A 20,317-nucleotide genomic window follows, 5' to 3' on the forward strand; every position below is an offset into this window, starting at 1 on the left:
TCCCCTCCCCCCCTTCTCCGGAGCTCATGAAGTTAAAACACTAGTTAGGCACTGTAGGTTTAGAGGAGGCTTTAGGATCCAAAGAATGTGATGGCTTATGTAAAGTTACAGTCTGTCATTTTTCGACTGACTTTCATATTTTCCTAAACACATTCAATTATCTACACCATAATTCAAACGCTAATTCCTTTTTCATTTCTGAGTAAGCAAAGCTATTGTTCAGATTCTTCATCACTGTTTTACTTGTGCTACGTGGAGGGTCTGTGCTGGTCTGCTATGTTTGCTACTGACAAACAATAGTCAGTGCCTCCGGGAAGGCAGATGCTTTCACCATTTTGCTTAGGATAGTCTGAAAAGCAGCACATTGACCACATAGAAACTTTCAAATCTGCCACTGGAATTATCCAACACTTTGATATATGACACATCAGAGGAGACAAATAAATCATAGTGATTATGTAAGACATAAGAAAACCACTTGTTCTTTCATAGATGAAAGTGTAAAATTTTGGACTTTTAACACTGAAATAATTGAGGTTCATTTGTGCTACGATGCGCTAGAAAAGTAGAAATAATACAAACTACAATTTGAAGCTCCATTTAAACTTTTGTTTCGTATGCCAAAACAAATTATATCCCTTATAATGCCAATTTTCATGCAAGTAATACAAAAGGCGTGAGTACTGGGTTTCTTTTGTGAAATGCCTACGTGGATTACTTGCCACACAAAAGAGCACTCGAGGAATATAAGCAGGGAAGAATGGATAGGATACAAAATGTCAAAAGATTGAAAGGAACAGAAAAAAGAAAAGCAGACTGAAGAAAGAAAGCCAATTAATGAAAGCAAAACAGAGTATTTCTGCAGAAGTCAGGTGTTGCAAGTTAAAGCTGTCCCTTCTAGCCATGCAGCACATGCAGCAGATAATCCAGCTATACGCAGGCCTTGGTTGTTTGGTAGAGTCTAATCTTTTTATGGGGATTAACTGTTCTTCAAAATAATCTTCAGTGCCTGTGGCGTAAGTATTCTTGCTTTCCATCAGCATACAAAGTTTTGTGGTTTTCTGGTATGTCTTGTTTTTAGTTGGTATTTTACTACTTCATTTTTTTTTTTAATTTTTTTTTTTTTTTACAATACAATACATTTCTCAAGTGTAAGGAAAATTCTTCTTCTTCATCTGAATTTTATTCCGTGAGTGGGGTAGACATTTTTTGGCGTGGTGTTTTGCTATGTATATGGATGCTGAATTCACTGATATGACTTCATTGTCTTAGCATGGCAGATGGGATTAAATTGTATGTTTATAGTGATAACATGTATCAGGAAAAGAAATGAGAGATTGCTTCATTTTGGACTTCTACAAGTCAAGTTATTCAAGACAAAGATTTATCATATACACTAGCACAGAGTCCTGAAATAGTTTAGAGGCTATTCACACTGAAGTACTGAGAAAGCCACTTCCAAAAGTTGTTTCAGTTTCTCTGCTGTCTTTAAACCAAGCCTTTAGGTCAGGTATCCTCTAAGCGTAAGTTCTTTGGTTAGGGAGAGAGCTCTAGTTAAAATCCAGTATTTCTGGCTTCAGGAGGCATTTAAACTGTGAAGATGATGACTTTGTTTTGACGTATTGATGTTGATGCTACACTGTCAGCCTGATCCTTTGCCAGTATAACTGATGTTGGGTGGATTACTGCTGCTGCTGACTGAATGTTTTAATCCCTGTTCTCTGATGCTGAGTTGAAAAATATGTTTATTTTTCTTTTGGATATCATTTGAGTTAGTGCAGTGTTTTTGAACAACAGCTAATCAAAAGGTTGTATGGCATATCTCAAGCCTTGCGTGTGTAGCCTTTAGCTTTATTTGACAGCATAATTAACAACTGTGGAATTTTACAGGTTCTTCAAGGACAAGTGTCTAACCACCAAATTGCTGTAGAAAAACTTAAAAAAGCTGCTGAAGTGCTTTTGGATTCAAGGGGGGAGTTGGCGTCAGACAAAGAGGAGATTCAGAAAACACTGGGTAAAATACTTATAAAAAATAAATTACTTTTTCTTAATGCTTATGTTTAGCATTTATATCTACAATGCAGGTACTAGAAGAGAGAAAATGCAGTTTCCACATCTGTGCCACTGCTCAAGTCTGTGTTTTGTTGAAATACAAGGTGTTGCAATACTGTAACTTCATTGTTGCTCTTTCTCTTATGCTTGATCATATGCTTTTCATTTAAAATGCATCATTTTCTTTCTTTATTTATTTTCAGAGAGAGGGATTATTCTTAATTCCCACATTAAAAATTACCAAGTCAAACACTTAGTATTTTGCTGAGGATCGGGGTAGGGGGTATATTCATGTTCAAGGAAAATGACTCCAACTGTAGGTTTCCAAGCAATTATTTGAAGTTTGCTTAGCCAAACTTGGTTCTGATTTTGAGTGTCTTATTTGGTGGGCTGACCTTAGCTGTTGTCCTGCAGTCACTTTGTCACAGTTCCTCATCAACAAGATGGGAGGGACTGTGATGGAAAAGCTCATGGGCTGAGATGAAGACAAGATCACTTACCAATTATTGTCATAAGCAAAATAGACTTAAGTTGGAGAAAATTACATTTCTTGCTAACTAGATAATAGGTTCAGGTATTGAAAAACAAATTCAGAAATTAAAGAGCCTTTCTGCCACCTACCTTATTCCTTGGCTCAGTTTCACTCCTTCATTCCCAATTCCACCACCCCCTCACCAGCCAGTGCAGGGGAATACGAAAATGGAGGCTGTGGTTAGTCAGAAACTGTTCCACTCTGATGGTCTGTTCTTTTCCCAGTTTTCCCCTGTTCCAACCTGGAGCCACTCCACAGGCCACAGTCCTTCAGGGAAGACCTGCTCCAGTGGGGGCTGTCCATAGATTTCAGTTCCTTCAGGAAATATCTACCTGATCCTATCTGGGGTCCCCCACAGGCTGCAGTTTGGATGGGCTCCATGATGGTGGAGCATTTAGGAAAATCTGTTAAGCTCTAACAATAAAGTAAGAGACATAGCAGTAGAGTAACTATTTTACCTGCTGTTTTATTTCCTGGGAACTGTCGGGTGGCATGGGTGAACTGTGACATGTGGAAACCAGCTTTCAAAAACTTGGGAGCATAGCTGTAAGCTGCTCTTTCATTTCACTTGTGCAAAAAGCTTCTTGGCTGTATTTCCTTTTTACTGAATACAGCTGGTGGTTTCACTTGCTTCTGATATGGGTAACTTTTGACTCACATTTACCTGATGAGAACTAATAAAATGAGTTAGAAGTTTGGTTTGGCTAATGGAAATATTTGAAATATATTTTCTCTTTATCAGATGATATTGTGGAGAGATATGACAATTTATCCAAGTCTGTGAATGAAAGGAATGAGAAACTCCAAATAACACTGACTCGATCCCTAAGTGTGCAGGATGGTTTGGATGAAATGATGGATTGGATGGAAGGTGTTGAAAAGAGCCTTGAGGAACAAGATCAAGTGCCTTTGAATTCTGCTGCTATTCAAGATATCATTAGTAAAAGCATTGTAAGTAGCATATTCTGAAAGAAATTTTTGTATTAAGATTTCAAGAAATAATCAAAATATTACATTGTCATCCTTAATGGGTTCAAAATACTTAGTGAAGGGGACTGTTGCATTAGCTGAAACTGTACATAAAAATATTTGTAGCTGAAACAGATCTGTGCAGTTGGTCACAGCCAAACTCATTTGTTGCTTCATATGATGGACCAGTTCCACTCTTAAAATTGATCTATAAGCAATACAGAGTAGCTTTTTACTTCTTTCAGATGCTAGAACAAGACATTGCAGGTCGTCAAAGCAGTATAAACACTATGAATGAGAAGGTGAAGAAGTTCATGGAAACAGCAGATCCGTCCACTGCATCCTCACTGCAAGCCAAAATGAGTGAACTTGCAGGACGTTTTTCTGCAGCAAGTAAGAAACATAAAGAAAAACTTATGAAAATGGAGGAGCTGAAGACTAAAGTGGAGTTGTTTGAAGGTCTGTCAGAAAAACTCCAGTCATTCCTAGATGAGAAAAATCAAGCTCTCAGTGAGACTGAGGCACCAAGAAAGGACGTTAGTGAAGTGTCTCAGTACATGCAGGTACTGTACCATTCCATTTGTATACTGTGTGCGTATCTATTCAGTCTTGCTCATTCGAGTGCTAGAACAATAAATAAGAAATGCTTGTTTCATAGCTTCAGTTGCTTGGCTAAAATAACAGATTTAATTTTTGACAACTGATTGTGTGATCTAACATGAAGAATATATTTGTGTTTTGCAGGAGGCTAGTGTAGAATTAGCGAAACATAAGAAAGACCTGGAAGTTTTGCAGAACCTTCTTGAAGAACTATCAGTACATGCTCTTCCTGGAGATAAAGCATTGGTACTAGAAAAAGTAAATGCTTTGTCAAAAAAATTCAGAGAGGTGGAGGAGACGGTAAAGGAAAAGTAAGTTGAACTATTATTGAAATGTTTCCACCTTTTAGGCTAATAATACAGTTATTATTGTGACTGTTATCCTTTTGTGTGCAATTCAAGAGATTTCAGTTAACTGCAGTGCAGAGAGGATTTTTCATAAAAAAAAAAAAACAAAACAAAACAAAAGAGATTCAGAGTAGAAATACTTCACTAGTTAGTCTGTTTGCAGGAAGTTCCATGCAAACATGAGGAAACTTTTTACTTTGATGTTGACAAAGCTCTGGAACAGGTTGCCTGTACGGGTTGTGGAGTCTCCTTCTCTGGAAATACTTAAAACCCATCTGGATGCTTCCCTGTGTAACCTACTGTAAGGAACCTGCTTTAGCAGGCAATCGGACAAAATGACCTCCACAGGTCCCTTCCAGCCCCTGCAGTTCTGAAACTCTGTCAAATGTCGCAAAGATGGTTGTGTTCTCTTCATGCAGAAAACTCACAGACCTGTACTCCTTGGAGCTAGTTTTGAGGCTATCACTAAATACAGGAATAGCAATATCAGATTTAGCAGTGTCTGTTGATTTGATTGTCAAAAGGAATGCTGACATTCAGTGCACAATTTCTTCTGTTGTCTTTAATTGTCTAGAGAAGAGGATGTATCATCTTGTCAGAAAGAAATTGATGCTTTTGAGCTACTTGTAGAATCTTTAAGGAAATGGATAAAAGAGACGACAGAACGAATACCTGCTGCACAACCCTCTCTGAATACGGAAGAGTTAAAGAAGCCTTTGGAAGATACATTGGTATGATGCTGTAATATGATGAGAAAAATACAGTTAAAGGAAGGAGGGCATCTGTTAGAAACATAAAAGAACAGACATAAGTTATAAGCATTCACAGTAATTGGACTTGCAGTCTGCATTTACATTACCATTTCCTTTGCATGTTTGGGTATACTTGTGGTGGGCTAACCTTAGCTGGCTGCCAAGTCCCTACCCAGCTGCTCTCTCATTCCTCTCCTCAGCAGGACAGGAAGAGAAAATACGATGGATGGGTCACAGGTCAGGGGAAGGGATGGAGATCTTCTCTGCCACAACAGGTCCTCCAAGCACTGCAGTATGAATAACGTTACATCATGGGTTTTGTGCCAGCAGGACTGTTTCTAACATTTTTTTCTCACTTTGGCCTCTCATAGCTGCAGCATATTTTTGTTCCCCTCTTCTTAAACATAACAGAAAGTGATGGGCACAATCTGGGACATTTTGGAGCTGGCTGTAACTGGCTGTGTCCAACATGGTGCAGTGCCTGACCTGTTCTCCCAATGAGAACCTCATATTTCCAAATATGAAGCCCTTATATTACCAAAGGCTTGCCAGATAAACCCAATACTGTACTACAGGAGATTCCCAAGCAACATTTACTTTCTCAGCACTAAGCACTTTGTCTGAATTCAGTTTTGTAATTAGCCGTCTGTTTTTCTTAAACAGAATTTAAAAGATGAATGGACATTAAAAGCAACTGAGCTGCAGAAAATGAACAGCAGAGGAACATTGTTATGTAATCTGATTAGTGCTGTGACTTCTCCTGCAAAAGTGAGATCAGTTGCAAAATCAGGTATGCATTCATACGATCAGGTAAGCCCAATATTTATGGCGTTTATTAAGTCTTTAAGAAAAAAAAAAAAAAAATTAATTAAGTACTGCACCCTTAGGCTAAGTTTCTGAAAATTATGGCTTAGAAGAAATCATTTAGCCATGTCTGTTCTGACCTTTGCCGTGATTCTCATTTCAGCTGCGTCTAACTGCTGTAATAATTCAGTACACATTCTTATTGCTTTACATTGCCAAAATAGCGTAATAGCACTTTGTTGTAAATGATTGACAAGTCTTGATCCTAGGAAAGTTTTGATTATGAGAAACTGACTTAATCTGATTAGTGTTCACATATCAACCAAGTCTGCAAGTAGGACAAATATAGACCTTACCTTTGCAAACACTACATAGCTAGTCCATGTGACATCAAGCAAGCACACGATTTTTTTGCAGAATCATGGAGTTTTTGATAGAAGGGTGATGCTATCCCAATATGACAGCATAATTAATGTTAGTTTATAATCTAGTTGAAAACAACAGCATGAAAAGGAATCAACTCCTTATTGCAGAGTGAGTCCCCTGGACCAAAATATGCTTCCAGTCTGGATTTTTGACCACCTCTTATTTACCTGTAAATATATTTTAAAGATAGCAAATCTACTTCCATGAAATTTCTGTACTGTACATTGATCTGTTTTACAGAATCTAGCAAGTCTGCTAGAGTCAAGACATAAGATAAAGCATGTGGTATCTAAGGCATTTTAATGACTGTAACCATGTTTTCAATCACTTCTTTATTTCCAGACCTAGTTAGTTCAAATGCATTAGCCACCATTGGTCATTTGCAAAGGACATTGGTAGGACAAGGACTGCCAGTGGATACCTATTTGGCAAGAGTAGAGCACTTTCTTTTTCATATTTCTTCATAGTAGCTACTTCTGGTTTCACCCTTGTTTGGGATAAAAATCTTCACAGAACATTTTGAAACCTTTTATAGGATATTTATGCTTTTTCCTCGCTCCTCTCTCTACTTCTATACATCCAGATAGAAAAATAGCATATAGGGGCAGGTGTAATCCTCCAGATAAGACTGTTTGCCCTCCAAGACAAGAGATGTACTGTGTATCAGTTAATCAGAGTTGTAAATAACAGAGTCCAGCTAATAGAACATGAAGATTTACAAGGCTTTAGCTGGGGGCTGTTACTTTTCTTATCTGTTTATTTTCTCTTGCCATCCTCTGGCTGCCACTAATGTGATCTTCACTGTACAGGTGGTATTGTAGGGTGGATCCACAGCCTTCTACAAGGCAACCATTAATCTTTCCCTGTTATCTGTGAATACGTATGTGTTGGACAGCAGGAAGTTGTTCTCTTGGCTGCTCTCTATGCAGTGACTTTGTCTTCCATTTCTGTTGTATGACAGCGTTTCTCAAAGGTTATGCAGCCCTGGATCTAGAAACTCTGAAATGCTGTTTAATTAGTAACAGTGACAGGACTTAACAGTAAGGGTTCCACATCACCTTCCCTGGAACAGCACGGAACAAACTCAACCTTGCTCATGGTGAGACAGAAAGGCATTTGTCCTGTTGACATCAAGAGTGTTTTGTGCAGAGATGCAGTACTGCTAAAAGTGGGTAAAGGAGTTAAATAATCTGTGTCTTTGGTTATGGTTTCTGCAGTGACCACTTTTTAAGTACTTTCCTCACGGTTTCAGTGTGAGACAGTGCCACGCTCCAGGGCATGAACATGGTTGGGTAAAAATATATAAGTAGTGGGGAACAGATTCCATTTTGGGAGAAGAAACGGGCATTAGCCATATGGGTATAAGCAGGCCTCACTGCTAGGGTAAAGACCTTTGTCCATGATATTCATAGCATTGTAAGCTGTAAGACTTCTCATACATTGTATGTATGCATACTTATATGTGCTTGCTTGTACACACCTGTACAGTATGCACGTGCTGTGCACATGTGATACTACTATTTATGGTGAGCTGGAGCAGATTAAAACAGAAAACAGCCTTAAGAAATATAAAGCTATCTAAATAAAATATTTATTACAAGATTAGCATGCAGGAGTTTCTTCAGTTGTTACCAGAAGGGCTATGTATCGTTATCCTGAAGAGGAAATGTAATGCTGGAGTTGTCTTGGGAAAAGGGCCAGATAAGAATACAACTTATTCCCTCTTGATCGGTAGGTGGCACAGTGTTGAATGGTGAAGGAGGAGCTCCAGGAACTCAGGATTTTCTGAAAAACAAAGGTGGGTAATCACTAAATGAAAATTTCAGGATGTGTTTGTGAACTACTGTTAAACATGTAAATATGTTGAAAATGTTGTATACAGCCTGTTGCAACAGGCTTTATTGGACAAATTTAATCCCATCCATCCATACAGGAATTATATTGACTAGTAAGATGGTACTAAAATTAATTTTAAAAAGATCTGCCTTCAGTATTTCCTTCCAAAAAAGATCATGTCTTTTTTTTCTGAATCAATATGAACTTATGTAAGAATCTGGAGTGATAACTATTTTAATGTACATACAACTTTTGAGAAAATTATTACTCCGTAGTGAGATGAAATTTATAATATGAATTAACATACATGACATGAACACATACCTACATATGTAAACATAATAAACATAAATACACTCATTTTACTTACATTTGTATCACTATGTGTGCCCAGATCCCATTCAGAAACAAAGGAACTCATGTACCATGTCCCACATCTGCAGTGTTGGTTTTTCTAAACTACAGTCTGCTTAGTACACCATCTGTCTCCTAAAGCTGTCTCAGTGATAACGTGCCTTTATAACATTGCTTGGCTACAAATAGGATACAACTGTAATGATGTCAGGCTGTCATACTGGTAACTGAAATGTAGTCCAGTATGTTTAACTTCCTGTTGCAGAATTGAAAATAGTTGCTTGAAATACCAAAGTAACAACAGGTAGGAAGGGAGTAAGATACTTGTCTACCTCCGTGTATTAGAGTAATGATTCCTGTGAAAAGAAAAGCTCTTGCAAGCAGAAATGTATATTAGGTCACTCGAATGCACTGTTAGAATGTTTAGAGTGAACAAGAACTAACTCCTAACATGTTAGAAGCTTTTGCCTTGAGGGACTATTAGCTGGTGCAAAGCAGAGTAGTGTTTAGAAATTCTTGAAGTGTAAGTACTGTTTGAAGTGTGAGTGATCTCTAATATAATCTTTGTTCATCTCTCCTCTTACAGAACTGACAAGTGTTCAACAAGCCATGTCTGATGTAAATCATAGTTACGAAGATTTGGGAGTTTCACTGAAGAAAAAGATTTCAGAGCTAGAAAGTATGCTTTCAAAAATGCAGAACATTCAAGAAGAATCAACTTCAATGATGCAGTGGTTACAAAAAATGGACAAAACTGCGTCAGACTGGGAAGCTGCTCCAACTGACAGTGAAGCTGTTAAAGCCCAAGTTGAGCAACATAAGGTACTTGTGTGTCTTTAAAAAAACATTATTTGCTGCAATTATTGGGGCAATTCTATTTGAACAGTTCATATCTCAGCATAATTTATTGTTGCAGAGAATATTTTAATGATCCCACTAAACATGCCAGTCCAGCTTTGAGAAAATCTGGCAGACTTCGTCAGTGGAGTAAAAGAAATGCTGGGTCAAAGAGAAGGAATTTTTTATGTTAAAAAATAAATAAATAAATACTAATGTCAAATTTAAATAGGTGAGAGTATATTGATTATGCAGTGTACTTTTTTGATATCTGTAGTGATTTAGATATATTTACTGGATTGTATATATGATTATATGTCTGTCTATCCAAAAGCTGTTTCTGCAGCTGCTGGTTCCCTGACACTCCACAGATCTCCTGGACTTTGCAGCTGCAGAGGCTTAGGTCTGTTCCAAGGCAGCATTTCTCTTCAGCAGCCATGCCGTGCATGCTAAATCACATAGCTGCACAAAATCTCCTCCTCCCTTTTTAACTGATATGAGAAAACCACTAAATCAGCAGTAAGCTTCTGACCAGTTTAAGCATTAGAAATGGGTGCTTGTAACAGTGAAGGACAGTATTTCTACATGTAAATGTTCATCTATAAAGTGAAACGTAATAGGTAGCTGTTGAAGGGAAAATTCTTTCCTTGTCTGTAATTGTGGGTAAGTAATTTGATGAAGCTAAGGTGTATTTTTTTACACTTCATTGTCCACCCTCAAAAATGAACCTGAATAGCTACTGATTTTCCTTGTGTTTGACATTCCTGAGACTTGGCAATGTTTCAGCCCTGGAACTCATACTATATGTAGAAAAACCCTTGTTCCTCTATTTGTAATAAAGATTATTCAAAGCTAACAACCATCTTATTCCACTGTGGTAATAGAAGAGTATTCATAGTTGGAAAACTGAGTGATTGTTCCAGCAAGAGACATTCTTTTGATGCAATTGGACCTTTTGCTTAGAGTTCTAAATTAAGCACAGATTTGTTCAGTGTTTATGTGAATGGGGTTTTTTAGGGATAGCTAAAATGCAACTCCACAGCGCAAAATCTGGCAGTTAGGAACGTTCATATAAGTGACCTTTGCCAGGCACTCACTTCCATCTGTAAGAACTGCATGATGTGTTCCCAAGGAACTGCTGGGACACCTCAGTCCCACTGCTAGGTTTGCTCTTAAATTATGGTGGTATCTTAATGACTGTTCTAACAGTAGGTCTGTGACAGCAGAACTTTCAGTGAGCTTTTCTGTATTGATGCCTAGTTGGGGTATTTCTGCTTTGAACCTTACCATGCATTAGTCAGTTGGCATTCTGTACAAAACAGATTGTAACTATGTGTATGATGAGACCTAGTAGATCTTATCTGTTTGAATTCTTCTAATTCTGTCACTCTTTCAAATTAAACAGTAATAGTATTAACATAATTTATATATATCAGGTCATTTATTCCAAAAAATGTGACCAGCCCATATATGCCATTAGAAAGGATTTAGACACTCATAGCAGGAAAGCAGAATGCAAGTGCTAGATATTTACAATTTATTCTCATGCCTGGTATCTCAGTATTGTGAACTTCAAAAGTAACTTACAGTTCATCTTTAATCTCTTTTTTTACTGCTTGATTTTGCAGCTCTTTGAAAATGAATTAAAGCAAAGTGAGAATAAAGTGCAGGAGCTAAAGGACAAAGTGACAGAGCTATTGGAGAAGAACCCCAGCTCTCCTGAGGCACCCAAGTGGAGACAAGTGTTGGATAAAATAGGTACTTGAGTAAATTTGTAATACAACACATTGTTATTTGGAAGTCATCTTTCGGCTAGTCTTTTTATGTTGTAGCAATAATTAGTATTTTTACTGTCTTACTCCCTCCTGTGCCTTCTGTAAAAATAACTCCCATTTCAAGAGGGTAGATTTGGAGTAACTCCGCTAAAATTGGTCCTCTTTGAATTTATATAGGTGGAAAAAAAAAGGAAACGACTGGGTCTGTATAATAGATTTTGAGATAATGCAGTGTGTACTTGTCATGAGCTTTTGAAAGGGAATAAATGCAGAATTAACAGGGATCACAGACAGTGAAATGGCACGAGAAAATGAAAACAACACACACACAGTTCAAAGACAATGTTAGCAAAGCATTAAAGCTGAGTCAGCAAGCAGTGGCAGTATCATGAAGTGAGGTAGGAAGTTCCAAGACATGAGACTCAGTGGCTGCTCTGGAAGCCACTTGCTACCAGTCGAAGAGCTTACAGTTGGGCTTAGGTAAACTTAAATTCACACTGTGCTCTTGAAATATCTATAAATGAATTATTCTCATTGCCTGTCATAGGTACTTGGTTTGGAAGTCTAAATTAAGCAGTTATTCTACACAGGCTCGCAGTATAGTTATTTGAAAGAGATGTACTCTTTCAGAAGGCAGTTCAGAGCAGAAGCCTAAATTAAGTCTTATGCTCAGCCTTGGAACAATATCGTTCTCTTTATATGGCTAAAACGGAAGGATAATCAACCTAGATCAGGTATCTAAGTTGTAAGGGAGAATAAAGCCCTTCGGTTTTTATGTCATTTGGAATCAAAAGCTAAGTTTGGTGGTATTTCTTCTAGCAATACTGTCATTTAATTTTACTGCATGCTCTATATTCATTGTTCTAAAAATGCCACATGTGGCAGTGCTGAACTGCAGACCTTTATCCAAGTGTATATAGTTCTGACTGCTAGAAGATGAATTTGCTGTGTCACTGCAATAGGGCATCTGGAGTTAATCAGCAAGAAGCCTTATTAGAGAGCTCTGTTTATGTTTTGTATATAGTCTGCTGTCTGACAGCCCATCTGCTAAAACATGCATGCAATATGTCAACATTATATTGTTAGATTCCAAGTGGAAAGAGCTCAATCAAGTTACATCTGAGAGACAACAAAAACTGGAAGAGTCTTCAAATTACCTGACCCAGTTCCAGACAGCAGAAGCTCAGTTAAAGCACTGGCTTGTAGAAAAGGAGCTAATGGTCAGTGTGCTGGGACCACTGTCAATTGACCCCAATATGCTGAATACTCAAAAGCAACAGGTTCAGGTGAGTAAGGATAGCCAACATGCATTAATGATTTCAGTTTCTTCTGTGTGTTTGTTTGTTTGTTTGTGGGGTGTGGGCTTTTGTGTTTTGTTCTGCTTCACATTTGCTTATTAGTAAATATTGGCTTGGTTCATACTTGACTACATGATTACAAGAAAAAATTGCTGGAAGATTGAAGAAAGATCAGAAAAGCTACAGGAAAAAATGGTCAGGGCTTACGTGTGAGGAGTTATCCTCAGATATATTTTCTTTTTTAACCATCCTGTGCTTTCTCTGTAGTCTAATGACAGCATTCCTGGGAAGTTTTATTTATTGGAGTGTGTATGTAATATTTTGTGGTTGGTCCTCAAATGCAGCCTATGCTGTAGAGCTGGCTTTTGGAGATTTTGTTCACGTGACAGCACCAGTGGCTAATAAAAATAAGAAAGAAGTGAAATGTGTGTTGTGAGTAGATATGGAACCACGAGTGTGAAAAATAGAAGAGAAATATAAAGTGGAGTAGTTCATTTACAGAAACATAGCAAACCACAGAAAAAAAGAAACAAACACTGAACTAGTTGCAACAAGTATAAATTTTAGTTTCAAACATTTACATTGCTGCCAGTTAATGTTCAGTGTAGTGAGAAATAACATTCTTACTTTGAAAAAATAAAATTCAACTTGGTATATCCATATTGATTAAAACAGACTGTTTAAAACATGAAATGTTTTCTAATATTGTGTGAAAATCACTTGAAAGTGTTCTGTAAATGCTTCAGAAGTCTAGAAAGCTGGCATAAGATTATCAACTATTACTTAACAGTCCTCAGAAATTAAACCTCATTGACTTAAAAGAAAGGGTTTGGAACACTCTGTAAACTAAGACCATGATATTTGTCTCTTCTTCTGCACGCACTTTTAACTTGTCAAAAAAAAAAAAAAAAAATAGGAACCAGTGATATAAACTTTAAAGGTCTTATAGTACACTGTCAGTCATTTTGTGAATTATCCAAATATTCTCTGTAGTGTAAGGATCCACTGCAATATTATGTCACAGTGCACCTTCTTTGAAGTTCTCTCTTCAGACGAATGTCAGAACTGTCTAGGAAAGAAGGCTCTGTTTGAATCTAAACAGTGATTATTTTACTTGGTATGTTACTTAATTATGGTAATATTAACAAAAATCTTTGTTTACTTGTATCTGCTGATTCAGTTTCCATTAGATGATGTGCAAATTAAACTAGAGCTTTTAGTTCTTTGATGTAAACGCTTGGAAACAACATCCAATATATATGTAGAAGATGCAATTGTTTCACTGGCTTTTTAAAATTCGGATTAATTCAGTAATGGAGCTTAGCCGCAACAGATTCTACAAAGCTTTTGTTAGAAGCATTTTGCTTCTATTTCATGAATTCTTAAAATTTTCTTTATATTCAGATTCTGCTTAAAGAGTTTGATACCAGAAAGCCACAATATGAACAGCTAACTATGGCTGGTGAGGCGATTCTGAAGAGACCTGGTGAACATCCCCCCTCTCATGAAATTGTAAAAGAGCAGCTGGCAGCTGTGGCACAAAAATGGGATAACCTAACTGGCCAACTCAGCAACAGATGTGACCGAATTGACCAAGCTATTGTGAAAAGCACGGAGTATCAAAGCCTACTGAGAAGTCTGTCTGATAAGCTAAGTGCCTTGGATAGCAAGCTGAGCAGCAGCTTGGCTGTGAGTACACAACCTGATGCCGTGAAACAACAACTGGAGATTGCTAAAGAAATGAAGAAGGAAATAGAACAAGAAATGAAGAATATAAACGCAGCACAAGTTCTTTGTGAAGAGCTCTCAGCACTGGTTGGAGAAGAGTATTTGAAAGCAGAACTTACAAGGCAGTTAGATGGCATCCTCAAATCATTTAAGGATATTGAGCAAAAATCAGGTTAGTATTTGTTTTAAGAGAAAAATAATTAAGGCATAAAACAAAGCATCATTTTAACTTTTGTCTTTAATGTCAGCAGTAAGGTGTTGTGGGAGCTGAGCTGTCTATCAGTCCAACAGTACATTAGAACTTAGGAGAATGTCTCTGTGCTTTGAAAGGGCAGAAACAATATGTCACAATACACGACTGATTTTTGTTGATTTGTTCATTTGTGGACACAATATCTCTAGAGAGCAGGTTTGGAGAGAGTTTAAAATAATGGGTGGTGCTCTCCTCATCCTTGCCTTCAGTTACATCCTTACTCAGGATACTAAAATAGTTGCTGTTCACTGAACTACTTAACTGCATAGGTGCACAGAATAAGCTGAGGTTGTAATTTTCAGGCAAGCACCAATGAATGGCTTGGCAAAAAGGAGTGGTTATTATATAAAACTGCCTGTGGCAAAACTGCATTGGTTGTGTGCAGCCTTTTCTATTCTGTGAACAAGAGAACTGAACAAGAAATAGAGTGCAAGCAATATCATACCTTTTTCCCCCAAACAGCCTCAGTTTTAGCTTGTTAATTTCCTCAGGTCACAAGGAACTTCAAAGGATCTCCCTAAAAACAAATAGTACCTGCAGGTCATGAGTTAGGCACTACCAGGCCATATTGCTTGATATTGTGTGCTTGTACTTTATAGTATCATAAAACACAAGTGCGTGGTTTTTACCCCCAAAATTTGACTGAACAGGCCTTGTGTAGACATAAACTAGCTAAGCTCACCTGACTTGATTCATGTCCAAATGCCTTTGTTGCTACACTGTAGCACAGATACAGGAATATCCCTTGCAAGAATCTTGGTTGTCTTGATGTTAAACAGTAACATGGCTGAGAACCTGCCTTACTCCCACTAATAATCATTCATAATAAAATCATTATTAATTATTATTTCTTCATTGAATACTAGCAGTTTCTGATAACAAGCCTTCACGCTGTCTTATTTGTAGATAATCATGTTCAGCAGCTTCAGTCAGCGTATACCACTTCACATCAGTTCCAGCAAACATCTAAGGACTTTCAAACCTGGCTAGATGGAAAGAAAGAAGAACTGAAACAGGCTCGTCCTATATCAGCCAAACTTGAGACTTTGCAGTCCCTAATTGAAGAACAGAAAGATTTTATGAAGACCCTGAACGATGAGATTAGTTCATATGAGAAAATTATTGCAGAAGGAGAAAGCATATTGCAGAAGACTCAAGGAGCTGATAAAGCAGCTTTACAGACTCAAATTGCCACACTGAGAAGTAATTGGGATGAAATGGATAAGCAGGTAAAAGAAAGGCAAGGTAAATTAACAGATTGTCTGGAGAAAGCACTCAAATACAAGCAGCATGTAGAAAATTTGCAGCCATGGATAGAGAAATGCCAAAGCAACCTGTCTGAATTAAAAGTCGGCATAAACCCTGTTGAAATAGAAAATTCTGTTGCTCAAGTGAGGGCCTGGCAGAAGGACCTGGATAAGCACCATGGGATAGTGGAACTACTAAATAATACTGCTGAAAGTTTGCTCAGTGCAAGTCAAACAGATAAAGAAAACGTTGAAGAGGAAACTAAGGTACTGAATGAGAAAGTGAGTATGGTCACAGAACAATTGCATAAGAAGAGAGAGTGCTTGGAAAATATGGCTCAAAGGCTAAAAGAGTTTCAGGAATCATCCAAGGAAACAGAAAAGCAGCTTCAAAGTGCTAAAGAGCACCTGGAAGCTCATGATTCTCTTGGACCTCAGTCTTTCAGTAACAAACACCTGACAATGATGCAGGCCCAGCAGAAGGCTTTACAGGCTTTAAGGCCTCATGTTGATTTAGTAAAAAAGCTTGCTCAAGACCTGGTAGTAGAAGCTTCTGATTCAGCAGGTGTTTCTGACCTTTTGCTTCAAGCTGAATCTTTGGAGCAAGAATACACTGCAGTGAACCAGCAGGTTGATGATAGATGCTCGTTCTTGGAAACAAAACTTCAGGGAATTGGTCATTTCCAAAACAGCATCAGGGAGATGTTCTCTCAGTTTGCAGAGTTTGATGATGAACTTGATAGCATGGCTCCAGTGGGGAGAGATCTTGATGTACTGCAATCACAGAGAGAGGATATAAAACATTTCCTGAAAAAGTTGGAAGATCTTATAATGAATAATGAAAATGCTAATAAAAACTGTAAAATGATGCTAGCCACAGAAGCTGAAGCTTCTCCTGATCTTGTTGGTATAAAAAGGGACTTGGAAGCATTAAATAAACAGTGCAACAAGCTACTAGACAGAGCAAAAGCCAGGGAAGATCAAGTGGAAGGTACGATTAAACGTGTTGAGGAGTTTTACAGTAAGCTAAAGGAATTTTCCACTCTGCTTGGGAGAGCTGAAGAACATGAAGAATCACAAGGTCCTGTTGGAATGGAAACAGAAACCATTAATCAGCAGCTGAATACATTCAAGGTAGGAAGGTTTCTTTCTTACTGCTCTCACTCATTTTACCACAGCACAACTTTATTCAGTATCAGTGTGGAAATGGTTAAATGCAGACCCTGGAGAAGTCTTGTTTCACATCAGTCTGTTCTACCCATATGCCTTTTATCTATTTTAAACAAGGTACCTTACAGTGATACTGGGTGTAAATTGTTATTATGCTTTGGTGCTGAATGAAGCGCAGATCTTGGCATATTCTAGGCTACAAAAATGAATTTCCAGTGCTCATTGGAAAGATTTATAAATTACACAGGTGTAAGCAGTGTTTGAAAAAGATCATAAATCCCCTAATGGCTGTACAGTAGCACTCCATGTTAAGTGCTGCTTTGGATTCATTCCAGTCTCATATCAGTTCAGATTTTTGTGGCTTGGAAATTAGTTTGCAGTTTATCATGAAACAAGCTTCCATAACATGGTTTATCAAATCAGAAAGATCAGAAAGACAACCGTGTAAGGAAAAGTAATGACACGCTTGGCCCAACAGAGGGTGCTTTTTGCTTGTTTAGACTAACCCGTGTCAGAGGAAAACTGAACGTTGAAACTTCAGTGCCGTTTCAGCTGAAAGTTACTGTCAGTGACAGTCATCTTTTAGAATGTATAAATAGAGACAAAAATCTGGAAAAAGTGGTCACGTTACAAAGAAATTCCATTGGATTGTTAGGATTAAAATTGTATGTCAATCTGTCACAAATCTGCCTCTATATAAAAAGGAAACAAATGTCTTTGTAAATAGTAGAGATCCTTAGAAATAGGAAAATAACATAGATAGTGCTGTTTCCTATGCATGGTCCCCGTGCTGTCCTCTGTAGGGATGGTGGACAAGATGTCCAGCAATTGCAAACATCAGGAAGGAGATCCTTGGCTGGTCTGTGTAGGAAGATAGTGCCACAAGAACCAAAGAGCTTGTAAGTAAAAAAGACAAAACAAAACAAAACAAAACCTTCTGTGTGTTTATATGCAGAAGTGTGCTCTGTGATTGCATTCATTTTAGGTATTTATAAACTTAGGAATGTGCTTTGCATTAAACAACTATTTGAGGTCATGGAATTGCTTATGATTGAAAACACAGTGCCATTAACCAGGAGGTGAAACATGATAAAAAGGTGAAGGGGGTGTTCAAAGAAGTGAACAGCAACTGCAATAATAAAAAGCAGAGTGGGGAGCACGGGAAGAATGGAAAGCAGGAGAGAACAGAATATAATATATTTGTTATGTAAGGGCAGTGAGGAGGAGGGTAGGGTCCACAGTCAATCTGCTAAGACCCCATGTGAGTGCAGCTGGTGGCAAAATTACAGTAGATGTACCTCTTCATACTCTTGCTCCTTCCAGAGAACAGTTTTACCTGGGGCATTACACTGTGGGGAGACTGGCTACCAGCAGTCCTGCTCCACTCATGGTGCTTTGCTCACAGGTTTGTGCATGCACACAAACACACACAACCTGAAAACGTGGATTTGGCCACAAGACCACAGTCTGGCCCCTTATATCTTTAGCTTCTGCGGTCAAGTACAATCAACTTCTATTCCTCAGGAGTAAAGCGAAATGTTCTTTGTAGATAGATTTATTTACATGATATCTTCACTCGCTTTGGGGAAGAATCTTGTGTTATGGGCCAGAGGTGGTTTTTGTGGTTGGACCAGTTTTTATGTGGAAGAGTAGAGCTTTGTGAATCTTCTTGGCATGACATGAAAATGCACAGTTATTAGAAAAAAATAATAATAAGCAGACTTCAAGTTGCATTTTATGTATGTATATAGTTATGTGCATGCATACATACTTGTTTTATTTATATAACTTCTTTGTAATGCCCTTTTTTCCAGTCAGGATAAAGTATTAAATTGAAAGCACTTACTGCCAGTGTTAGAATGTATTTATTTACAATGCAGATACAAAACTTGCTCTCTGTCAAGGAAAATCACCAGTGTAGTTCATTTGCAAGTAGGCTTCATTTGACTGTTACTTCACAAAGTACACCAGGAAGAGTATAATCACATGAAGAATTTGTCTCAATTAATGTAAAACGCACAAAATTAATTTCAAATTAATTCAGCTTTGTTAGACATTCTCCTCCCCAAAGACTTTATATGGAATGCATATATTGGTATGAACTGAAATTTCAGTAGACGAGATCTGTTTGCTTACACTGATTCAGTCTCCTTACTTGAAAAGCAGAATACAAAAGAATTCTGCAGTTGAGCCCTGTGTTTGTGTAGCCACATAGTGCCAGGATGTTTGCACATGGAGCACTGTTTGCAGCTACGTTCTCTGAAATAGAGAACAACCCCAGAAACTGAATTGCTTTTCCTTCTTGTAACCTTTGCTCAATTATTCTTAATGCTGTATAAATTCTTCTTATCAAAAGCTACGTAGAACTGTCTGAGATTTCATCAGTACATAGTTCATTTGATTTTGGCTTTTATTTTCAAAACAAAAGAGGTTGTAAAAGGTTGTTGTCTTCTAACTAGACTCTATAGGGTTTTCAAGCTCACCTGAGCATTCCTACCAATGAGCGTGAACTAAGAGTTTAATTGGTTTATGTTGGTTGTGTAGTGTCCATCCTCCAGTTTTCACTCTGAATGGAGACAATGCTGACAAAATACTCACAGCGTTCTCTATATGCTCAAATAAGAAATGGAAAGTATTGCACTTCCCATGCACTGATTTACAAACACCTCAATAGGTACCAACTTTCCACAGGTTTTACTACGGTTAGAGACTGTTAGAAAGCATATTTAAAGAGCTTGTGTGAACCATTGCTTCTGAAAGTGACTGCTGCGTGTCAAAGCCTTCAGAGAACATGTTTAGAAATGGTAAAATGCCTTTTTAAATATGAATAAAATCATTTTATAGTGTAATAAATATGGGCCTACTGCAAGTCACATACTGGCCTGATAACATGACAGCGCACTGTATGCTTTCTGTGAGGATCTGTGACTGTTATGGGTGAAAATAAGCACAGATGACAGGATCTTTACCCACCTTTTACCTTTACTGAATGTGTTTTTAGCTTTAGAACCCAGAGCTGAGTTTCTGTTTGTCATAACAATGTTTTGGCTGCTGGATGGAGCGTATGTGAGAAGAGAGAATTTGTCTCACGTGTCTTAAATGTTTTAACACATAGCTGACAGTATCAAAGCAGTGAACAAACAAACAGTGTGGTGCTTTTGTATTTCCCGCATGAAGTGTCTCCTGCTCACTGCCTGACTGGGAGGACTTGAGCTGATCGTAGTTAATGCCCTGGGTAAGTTGTAGCGCTGAGTGCCATATGCTGTCCTTACACTGGGGGCTGCATTGTCGCTATGCTGACAGCTCCGCTCACACAAGCGGTGGAGGTCTCCGTCCA

At 37.9% G+C, this 20,317-nt stretch overlaps 1 protein-coding gene across 36 annotated transcripts in view; it reads left to right on the forward strand.

Moving 5' to 3' along the window:
- The window catches only part of DST (dystonin), a 283,686-nt gene that overhangs the window by 193,302 nt on the left and 70,067 nt on the right, over positions 1-20,317 (forward strand). For all 36 annotated transcript variants that reach the window (XM_015859169.2, XM_032443498.1, XM_032443500.1 and 33 more), the window contains 12 exons: positions 1,891-2,014; positions 3,327-3,535; positions 3,799-4,116; positions 4,298-4,464; positions 5,075-5,231; positions 5,916-6,042; positions 8,218-8,280; positions 9,259-9,494; positions 11,138-11,267; positions 12,371-12,570; positions 13,987-14,482; positions 15,470-16,944. In XM_015859169.2, the coding sequence (XP_015714655.1) occupies positions 1,891-2,014; positions 3,327-3,535; positions 3,799-4,116; positions 4,298-4,464; positions 5,075-5,231; positions 5,916-6,042; positions 8,218-8,280; positions 9,259-9,494; positions 11,138-11,267; positions 12,371-12,570; positions 13,987-14,482; positions 15,470-16,944 (3,702 nt within the window). The remainder of the gene's footprint in view (positions 1-1,890; positions 2,015-3,326; positions 3,536-3,798; positions 4,117-4,297; positions 4,465-5,074; positions 5,232-5,915; positions 6,043-8,217; positions 8,281-9,258; positions 9,495-11,137; positions 11,268-12,370; positions 12,571-13,986; positions 14,483-15,469; positions 16,945-20,317) is intronic.

Source organism: Coturnix japonica, chromosome 3 (genome assembly GCF_001577835.2).
Source record: "Coturnix japonica isolate 7356 chromosome 3, Coturnix japonica 2.1, whole genome shotgun sequence".
NCBI lineage: Eukaryota > Metazoa > Chordata > Aves > Galliformes > Phasianidae > Coturnix > Coturnix japonica.